This window comes from Nicotiana attenuata, unplaced genomic scaffold (assembly GCF_001879085.1).
Source record: "Nicotiana attenuata strain UT unplaced genomic scaffold, NIATTr2, whole genome shotgun sequence".
Taxonomy (NCBI): Eukaryota; Viridiplantae; Streptophyta; class Magnoliopsida; order Solanales; family Solanaceae; genus Nicotiana; species Nicotiana attenuata.
Genome location: NW_017670362.1, coordinates 230009 through 239848, shown reverse-complemented (window position 1 = coordinate 239848; position 9840 = coordinate 230009). Strand labels below are relative to the sequence as shown.

Sequence of the window (9840 nt, the reverse complement as noted above, 5' to 3'; positions counted from 1 at the left end):
CGCGCCATTTGGGGGTAGAAGGGGGTTGGACCGGTTTAAAGGGGGTTGGGCTTGGGAAATTTTGGGTTAAGTTTGAGGTTTGGGTTAGTTTAAATTGGCCCAATTCGGCCAAGACCCCTTTTCTTTAATTTCAAAGATTAAGTACTAAATTTTCTTAATTGTAAAATTTAACTAATTATCTATTTGTATTATTTACATAATTAGTCAATCTTAAATTTAAAAAGGAAAAATTGCTAATTTTAATACTAAAACTTAAATTGTCTAAACAAATAATTTTTGCGATTTTCTTTTAATGAAGTGATTAAAAAGTATAATTAGGTATTCAATTAAATTTAAAACCTAATAATGCAAGATGATGAAAGTTTAAATATATTTTGTTATTTTTCATAACTTTAAAAATGTAAAATGCAACTAAAAATGCAAAATATCAACAACAACAACAACAATCCAGTAAAATCCCACAAGTGGGTCTGGGGAGGGTAGTGTGTACGCAGACCTTACCCCTACCCCGAAGGAGTAGAGAAGCTGTTTCCGAAAGACCCTCGGCTCAAGAGAATAAAAAGACAAAAGGAGACGATATTAGTTCACCACAGAGATCATAAGGAAAATAGGAACATAAAATGCAGAAAAAAGAAGAAAAAAAGAAGAAGAAGTAAGACACGACATTGCCACTAGCTATCTTAGACAAAAATTCTACCAGACTAGGGCTGCAAAGGTGCAAAGTAAGGCAAAACTCAACTACCTCCTAGCCTACAACCGTAATACTCGACCTCCACAACTTCTTATCATGTGTCATGCCCTCGGAAATCTGAAGCCTCGCTATATCCTGCCTGATCACCTGTCCCAATACTTCTTAGGCCGCCCTCTACCTCTTCTCGTGCCCTCCACAACCAGTCTCTCACACCTCCTTACTGGAGCATCTGGGCTTCTCCTCTGTACATGCCCAAACCATCTAAGCCTCGCTTCTCGCATCTTGTCATCAATGGGAGCCACGTGCACCTTCTCCCGAATATCATCATTCCTAATCTTATCTATCCTAGTATCCCGCACTTCCACCTCAACATCCTCATTTCTGCTACTTTCATCTTTTGGATATGTGTGTTCTTAACAGGCCAACACTCAGCCCCATACATCATGGCCCGTCTAACCACCGCTTTATAGAACTTACCTTTGAGTATTGTTGGCACTCTCTTGTCACACAAGACTCCGGATGCTAACCTCCACTTCATCCATCCTACCCCAATACGGTGTGTGACATCCTCGTCGATCTCCCCTCCCCGTGGATAACCGACCCAAGGTACTTGAAGCTGTCTCTACTTGGTATAACCTGTTATTCAAGCCTTACATCCACGCCCACCTCCCCCGCCTCAGCGCTAAACTTACACTCCAGGTATTCCGTCTTCGTTCTGCTCAGCCAACTAAAAATGCAAATAATTCCAAATAAATACCAAAAAATTCTAAAAAAATTCTAAAAATAAATAGGGCTAATTTGTTTATTAGTTTTGTAGGAATATTTTAATAGGGTAAAAATTACATGCTCACAGTAGTGCAAAGTGATTGTTTGACTTAGATTATGAGGGGAAAATAATTAAAATTTTCAAGATTTACTGTTTTTCAAATTTTGGAAACTCGAGTTTGTTAATCTTCTATTAAAATAACGTAGTTTAACATTTAACTCAAACAAACACTTTTTGCGAAAATTCATAAATGAGTTTATATTGGACTAGTGGTGTAAGATACATATTTCGGTTATTCGAACAGTTTACACAATTAGGTGGTAACTAGCCGTTATACTCATCTTATATGCTGGCGATGCGATTTTATGAAAAAGATTTAATTTATATATATTAACAGAGTAATAAATTTTTAAACTATTATTTTCTTGACCTATCTTATTTTTCAGGTTACTAAATATTGTATTTTTTGATGAAAGGACTCATATGCGAATTCAGGATTGAAACATTAAAGATTGAATTCAAAATTCTACTACAAATTATTCGATTTATTGAGTTTGAAATTTATTTATTTGTAATTGTCCAGTGAATTTTTAAATACATATATGAGATTAAATCAAAATTACTGAGTTTGGATAAATCCACAACGTACGTTACCTAGTGTAATATTTTAAGAGATTTTGTAAGTGTGAAATTCTTTTATCCCGACTAAATTTGGACAGGTGACTTTTTCTCAAATTCTCCTAGTCTTGAGGCCAAGAATGTGTTTTACCACTTACCTTGCAATCAAGATTTACAGATGTCAGCATTGGACGAATTTTCATATCTATAAATATAGACCCTTCGTAAAACAAACACATCCAACAATTGTAAGATCTACAAGAGTTTCAGCTTTGAAATTGTATCATTACTTATTGTTCTATTTTTCCAAGTTCAAAAGCAAATCATGGATAATTCTCAGAAAATTAGCTACCAAGCTGGCGAGACCAAGGGCCAAGCCCAGGTCTGCTTTACCATTTCCTTTTTTCGTTTAATGTCTAGTTAAGGGTGGTCAATACACAGTATATATAGGTAAATTATTAAGTTTTATAAGTATATAACATATATCGAACATCCTTTGTCGAGAAATATTTTCCACGTCTTTCAAGTTTGAACATCCTTAGAGAAATTATTGCATTCGCCACTGGTTATTGGGGTATATATATATATATATATATATACATATATATATATATATGATGGTCCTAATCTTAGTTTTATAAAATTTCATTTCTTAGTTGTGGCATATTCTACATTATTTCGACTATCAAGAGTGTGGTGAGATGGTTGAGATCCTTTCTTTCTTATTCAAATATTTCGCATTTAAGTCGACATATCCGACGCGAATATTTGAATATGTCGACTAAGAGGGAACACCTTATCCCTCTTAGTCGACATATCCGACGCGAATATTTAGCTACTATTTCCTGGATATAACATTTGTAATATTTTGATGCATATCAGGAAAAAGGTAATCAGTTGATGGAACAAGCTGGGAATGCTGCACAGTCTGCCAAGGAAACAATGCAAGAGGTTTGACCATTTTTATTATCATCGTTATTACACATTATTATCTCATTCTTCTAAAGTTATTTATCATGGATTAAAGATACATACATCAACAACGTAAAAATAAATTTATACTAGCATAGTATCATTTTAGTTTAACCTATCGATAACATGTTACCAATTAGTAATGTTTATTATACGTATTTACTTTATTATAAGTGATTGATCGTATAACATCAACACATTTAGAATTTAAACTCATATATAATTAGTAAAAGATAATATGTTATATTTTTGGTGATATTTTGATATAGATGGGGCAGCAAGTGAAGGCCACTGCACAAGGAGCAGCTGATGCCGTTAAAAATGCCACTGGGATAAACAAATGAACCATGACATTGAATTTCACAATGTTATAGTTTATGAAGATCTTATTTCTTCTTTATTTAGGCTACCAATTTTTGCTTCTTAGGTTTGAATTATTTATTGAGAGGTTCTATGTTTATGAATTATAGAAAGTGAGCGGGTTGTCAGGTATCGCACAATACTAGTATACTCAGTCCAAAACTAAGGACGTGACACTGCGCTTCAATAATATATTATTGTATTAATGTTTGGTTCTTATAAGTAGTTTCCCTACTTGCATTTGAACAATTGCAGTATATAAATGTGATCCAAACTCATTTGGATGTACTGGCTTTTTTTTTTTTGCTGGGAACGGCGAAATGTCTTTAAAGCAGGAAAGTAAAGAGTGTTATTACAATATGGAACAGATCTTAACGATGCTGTTCCTAACAAGTCTTTGGGATAAGTAGAGAAAGCAAATAAAAACAATGTGCTACAAAATATGTCTTCACGTGGCTTTACTGTGTTTACTTTCCTCTGCTTTTTAAGACCATGATCAGACTTTCACAAAATATTACTACAACTTTTCTCAATATTATAACGACAACCTGATAGAAATAATAAACAATTTGTATCAGTAATATTCCTTTATCTTTTAGGGAATTAGAAGTTTTCGACATGATAGTTCGATGGTTGTGTCAAATACTCGAGTCCGAAACCTAATTGTGGTCTATTTGCGGCACGACCCAATTTCTCCCTTCCTGAACTATCTTGACGATACCTAGTCTCTACGACTAGGTAAGCCTAATATTGCAAAAATGAAATGAAAACACAAGGATAACAGCTAACAAATAAAATAAATAAGCAGAAACAGTGCCATTCGGCATATACAATAATCATCTTTCCCAAAACACGGAATGCAGCAATGTCACAAGCATCTAAAAAGTCCTAACCGTTCTATACATCATTTCTACGGAAAAGAAGAAAATGAACATAGGGGGATAGAAGGGGACTCTGAGGTCTGCGTACGCGAGCACATGTACCTTGAAGTCTCCTGAAGCAGCAACACACAGCTAGATTCGAGGCTAATAGCTAGCACCTGAATCTGCACACAGAAAACATGTGCGGGAAATGGCATGAGTACACCACAACGGTACCCAGTAAGTGCCAAGGAATCACCCCACGATAACAAAGGACTCAATTTAGGTCATTATTGAAAAAGTCAACAAAATTCAACACCCCGGCCCGCTTGGTCCAAACTCGGAATTCGGATCAAAACCCGATTAACCCTTCACCCTCGAGTCCGGATATACAATTGGTTTTGGAATCCTAAATTCCCAAATTTCGAAATCCCTAATTTCTACCCAAAAATCCCCAATTCCACCATGAAAACCTTAGATTCTAGGTTGAAATATTGTAAATGAAGTGAATAATTGAAAGAAACTAGTTAAGAATCACTTACCTATAATTTGGGGAAGAAGAAGTCTTTGAAAAATCGCCTCTTGTGTTCGAGGTTTTTAAAATTTGAAGAAAGAATGAAAAATCCCGTCCAAAAGTGATTTTGATCAATTGCAGGTGTCGCATTTGCGACCTGGTGTTCGCAAATCCGAGCCCCGCAAATGCGAAGAACCTATCGCAAATGCAAAGGTCTCCCCAGTCCTGCTTTCATCGCAAATGCGAAGAAAGTCTTGCAAATGCGAGCCTGACCTTCCGCAATTGCGACCGATTGATCGCAATTGCGATCCCTGCCATTCCCAGACTCCCTTTGAAAATGCGAAGGAAATTTTGCAATTGCGAATACTGCTGGCCCAGCTTCTCCTTGCAAATGCGAGAATTAGCTCGCAAATGCGGACCCCTCAAAGGTCGCAATTGCGATGCGTGATCTCGCAAATGCGAAATCAGAGGCCTGCAACCTGTTTAGTTACACTAGCGAATTTTTCCAAGTTGAAATCACTCCGTAGCCTATCCGAAACTCACCCGAGCCCTCGGGGATCCAAACGAAACATGCACACAAGTCTTAAAATATTATACGAACTTGTTCACACGATCAAATTGCCAAAATAACACCTAGAACCATGAATTTAGCAACAAATCAAATGAAATTCTCAAGAATATATTGAAATTTCTATTTTCTCAATCGGACGTCCGAGTCACGTCAAACCTATTCCATTTTTCATCAAATTTCACAGACAAGTCTTATATATTACCTGTACCGGACTCCGAAATAAAAATACGGACCCGATACCAACAAGATCAAATATTAAGAATTTTCTTCAAAAGCTGCTTCGACCTCTAGGGACCTCCGATTCCGATTCCGGGCATACGCCCAGGTCCCATATTTTGATACGGACCCACCGGGACTGTCAAAACACGAATCCGGGTTTGTTTACCAAAAATATTGACCAAAGTCAACTCAAGTAAAGTTTTTAATAAAAAATTCTTGTTTTTGTCAACTTTCAACTCAAAAGCTTTTTGGAAACACGCCCGGACTGCACACGCCAACCGAGGAGGGATGAAATGAGGTTTTTAAGGCCTCGAAACACAGAATTGGGTTTTAATTCATAAGATGACCTATCGGGTCATCATATTCTCCACCTCTAAAACAATCGTTCGTCCTCGAACGGACATAGAAAAGTATCTAGGCTAGTAAAAATGTGGGGATATCTACTCCGCATGTCCGACTCAGACTCCTAAGTCGCCTCCTTGACCTACTGACCCCGCCACTGAACCTTTACTGATGCAATGTTCTTTGATCGCAACTTTCAGACCTGCCTATCCAAAATAGCCACTGGCTCCTCAACATAAGATAGATCCTTGTCCAACTGGATTGAACTGAAATCTAACACGTGAGACGGATCACCCTGATACATCTGGAGCATAGTATCATGGAATATCGGATGAACTCCTACTAGACTGGGAGGCAAGGCAAGCTCATAAGCAACCTCCCCAATGCGCCGCAACTCCTCAAAGGGACCAATAAACCTTGGGCTCAGCTTGCCCCTCTTTCCCAATCTCATAACGCCCTTTATAGGCAAAACCCGAAGCAAGACCCGCTTCCAAACCATAAATGAAACATCGCGAACCTTTCGGTCTGCATAACTCTTCTGTCTGGACTGGGCCGTGCGAAGTCTATCCTGAATCACCTGCACCTTCTCCAAGGCATCCTGAACCAAGTCTGTGCCCAATAATCTAGCCTCGCCCGGCTCGAACCAACCCACAGTGGACCGACACCGCCTACCATACAAAGCCTCAAATAGTGCCATCTAAATGCTATACTGATCACTTTTATTGTAGGAAACCTCCGCAAGTGGTAAGAACTGATCCCAAGAACCTCGAAACTCCATCACACACGCACGGAGCATATCCTCAAGAATCTGAATAGTGCGCTCGGACTGCCCGTCTGTCTGAGGATGAAATGATGTGCTCTACTCCACCCGAGTACCCAACCCATGTTGTACGGCTCTCTAGAATCGTGATGTAAACTGTGTGCCCCGGTCAGAGATGATAGATACCCGCACGCCATGAAGTCTGACAATCTCTCGAATATAAACTCGAGTCAGCTGCTCGAAAGAATAGGTAGTCATCACAGGAAGGAAATGAGCTGACTTGGTCTGTCTATTCACAATCACCCAAACTATATCAAACTTTCGTTGTGTCCGTGGAAGTCCAACAACGAAATCCATAGTGATCCGCTCCCATTTCCAATCCAGAATCTCTAACTTCTGAAGCAACCTACCCAGTCGCTGATGCTCATACTTCACCTGCTGGAAATTTAGACACCGAGCAACATACTCCACTATGTCCTTCTTCATCCTACGCCATAAATAATGCTGCCTCAAGTACTGATACATCTTCGCGGCACCCAGATGAATAGAGTACCGCGAGCTGTGAGCCTCCTGAAGAATCAACTCACGCAACCCATCAACATTAGGCACACGTAGCCTGCCCTGCATCCTCAATGCACCATCATCCCCAATAGTGACCTCCTTAGCATCACCGTGCTAGACCACGTCCTTAAGGAAAAGTAGATGGGGGTCATCATACTGACGCTCCCTGATACGATCATAAAGAGAATGTCGAGAGACTACACAAGCCAATACTCGACTAGGCTCAAAAATATCCAATCTCACAAACTGGCTGGCTAAGGCCTGAACATCCAACGCCATGGGCCTCTCTGTTGCTGGTAGATAAGCCAAACTCCCCAAACTCTCTGCCCGACGACTCAAAGCATCAGCCACTATATTGGCCTTCCCCGGGTGATACAAGATAGTGATATCATAATCCTTAAGCAGCTTTAACCACCTCCTCTGCTGCAAATTAAGATCCTTCTGGTTGAACAGATATTGCAAACTCTAGTGATCAGTATAGATCTCACAAGGACACCGTACAAATAATGCCTCCGAATCTTCAAGGCATGAACAATAGCTGCTAGCTCAATGTCGTGGACAGAATAGTTCTTTTCATGCACCTTCAGCTATTTGGACGCATAAGTAATCACCTTACGGTCCTACATCAACACCGCGTCGAGGCCAACTCGCGACGCAGAACAATAAACTGTATAAGACCCCGAACCTGATGGCAATACCAATTTTGGGACTGTAGTCAAAGCTGTCTTGAGCTTGTGAAAGCTCTCCTCACACTCTTCCGTCCACCTGAACGGAGCACCCTTATGGGTCAGCCTGGTCATAGGTGCTGCAATAGATGAGAATCCCTCCATAAATCGATGGTAATAGCCCGCCAAACCAAGAAAACTCTGGATCTATGTAGCCGAGGACGGTCTAGGCAAACTCTGCACTGCTTCCACCTTCTTCAGATCCACTTTGATTCCTTTAGTCGACACTACGTGACCAAAAAATGCCACGGAATCTAACCAGAACTCACATTTTGAGAACTTTGCATATAACTTCTTCTCTCTCAAGGTCTGAAGCACAGTCCTCAGATGCTGCTCATGATCTTCCTGACTCCGAGAGTATACCAGAATGTCGTCAATAAAGACAATGACAAATGTATCAAGATAAGGCCAAATACACTGTGCATGAAATGCATAAATGCTGCTTGGGCATTGGTCAGCCCAAATGACATAACAAGGAACTCGTAATGACCATACCGAGTCTTGAAAGCAGTCTTTGGGATATCCGGCTCCCGAATCTTCAACTAATGATAACCTTAACGCAAATCAATCTTGGAAAACATTCGGGCACCCTGTAACTGATCAAATAGGTCCTCAATACGAGGCAAAGGATACCGGTTCTTCATTATAACATTGTTCAACTGGCGATAATCAATGCACATACGCATATAACTGTCTTTTTTCTTCACAAACAAGACAGGAGCACCCCAGTGTGACACACTGGGCCGAATGAAACCCTTATCAAGCAATTCCTATAACTGTTCCTTCAACTCCTTCAACTCAGGAAGGGCCATACGATAAGGAGGAATAAAGATGGGCTGAGTGCCCGGCAACAAATCAATGCCAAAATCAATATCTCTGTCGGGCGGCATGCCCGAAAGATCAGCTGAAAATACATCAGAATATTCCCTAACTACCAGGATTGAATCAACTATAGGGGTATCAATACTGACATCTCTCACATAAGCTAGATATATGTCACACCCCTTCTCAACCATTCGTTGAGCCTAAAGAAATGAAATAACTCTGCTGGGGATGTAATCTAAGGTACCCCTCCACCCTAAACATGGCATAGCCAGCGTCACGATCTTGGAATGACAATCAAGAATAGCATAATGGGGCGACAATCAGTCCATGCCCAAGATAACATCAAAATCTACCATGCTGGGCAATAACAAATCATCTCTAGTCACAAAACCACTAAGATTAATCAAACACGACCAATAAGTGCGGTCCACAATAAGAGAATCTCCCACAGGAGTAGACACATAAATAGGGGAACTCAAGGAATCTCGAGATACGCCCAAATGTGGGGAAAATAAGAGGACACATAGGAATAAGTGGAGCTTTCATCGAATAGAATCGACGCATCTTTATGACAGACAGGAACAATACCTATAATGAAAGAATTGGAAGAACAACCTCTGTATGAGCAAGAAAGGAATATTATCCGGCCTGGCCTCCCCGTCTAGGGCGGCCTCTACCTCCCCGACCTCCACCTCTAGCTAGCTGAGCAGGTGGGGTGGCAGCTGGTGCTGTAATCATAGCCTGGGAACCCTGTGGAGCACGATATGGCTGAGAAGTCTGTGGCGGTGCACCCCTCCTAAGTCTAGGGAAATCCCTCACCATATGGCGAGTGTCGCCACGCTTAAAACAAGCTCTGGGAGGACGTGGAGGCTATGGCTGACTCAGACCAACTCTGCTAGACTTGCCACTGAAAGCACCCCGTGTAGGAGGCACACTAGATACTGGAAGTGCATAATGAGGCTCTTGAGGTCTAGGAGGAGCTGGAATACCACTGGCTGCTGGAAGAGCAGAATGAACGGCGCGGCTCACAGAACCCCTACCATGACGAACTGCAGC

The 9840-nt window shown here is 40.5% G+C and overlaps 1 protein-coding gene across 1 annotated transcript; it reads left to right on the top strand.

The window, feature by feature from the left end:
* The first annotated feature begins 2316 nt into the window (after positions 1–2316).
* Positions 2317–3695, top strand: LOC109238355 (stress-induced protein KIN1-like). The gene is made up of 3 exons (XM_019404790.1): positions 2317–2457; positions 2958–3026; positions 3317–3695. Exons 1-3 carry the CDS (start codon positions 2401–2403, stop codon positions 3389–3391), a joined length of 201 nt encoding a protein of 66 aa, XP_019260335.1. The 5' UTR covers positions 2317–2400; the 3' UTR covers positions 3392–3695.
* The last annotated feature ends 6145 nt before the right edge of the window (positions 3696–9840 follow it).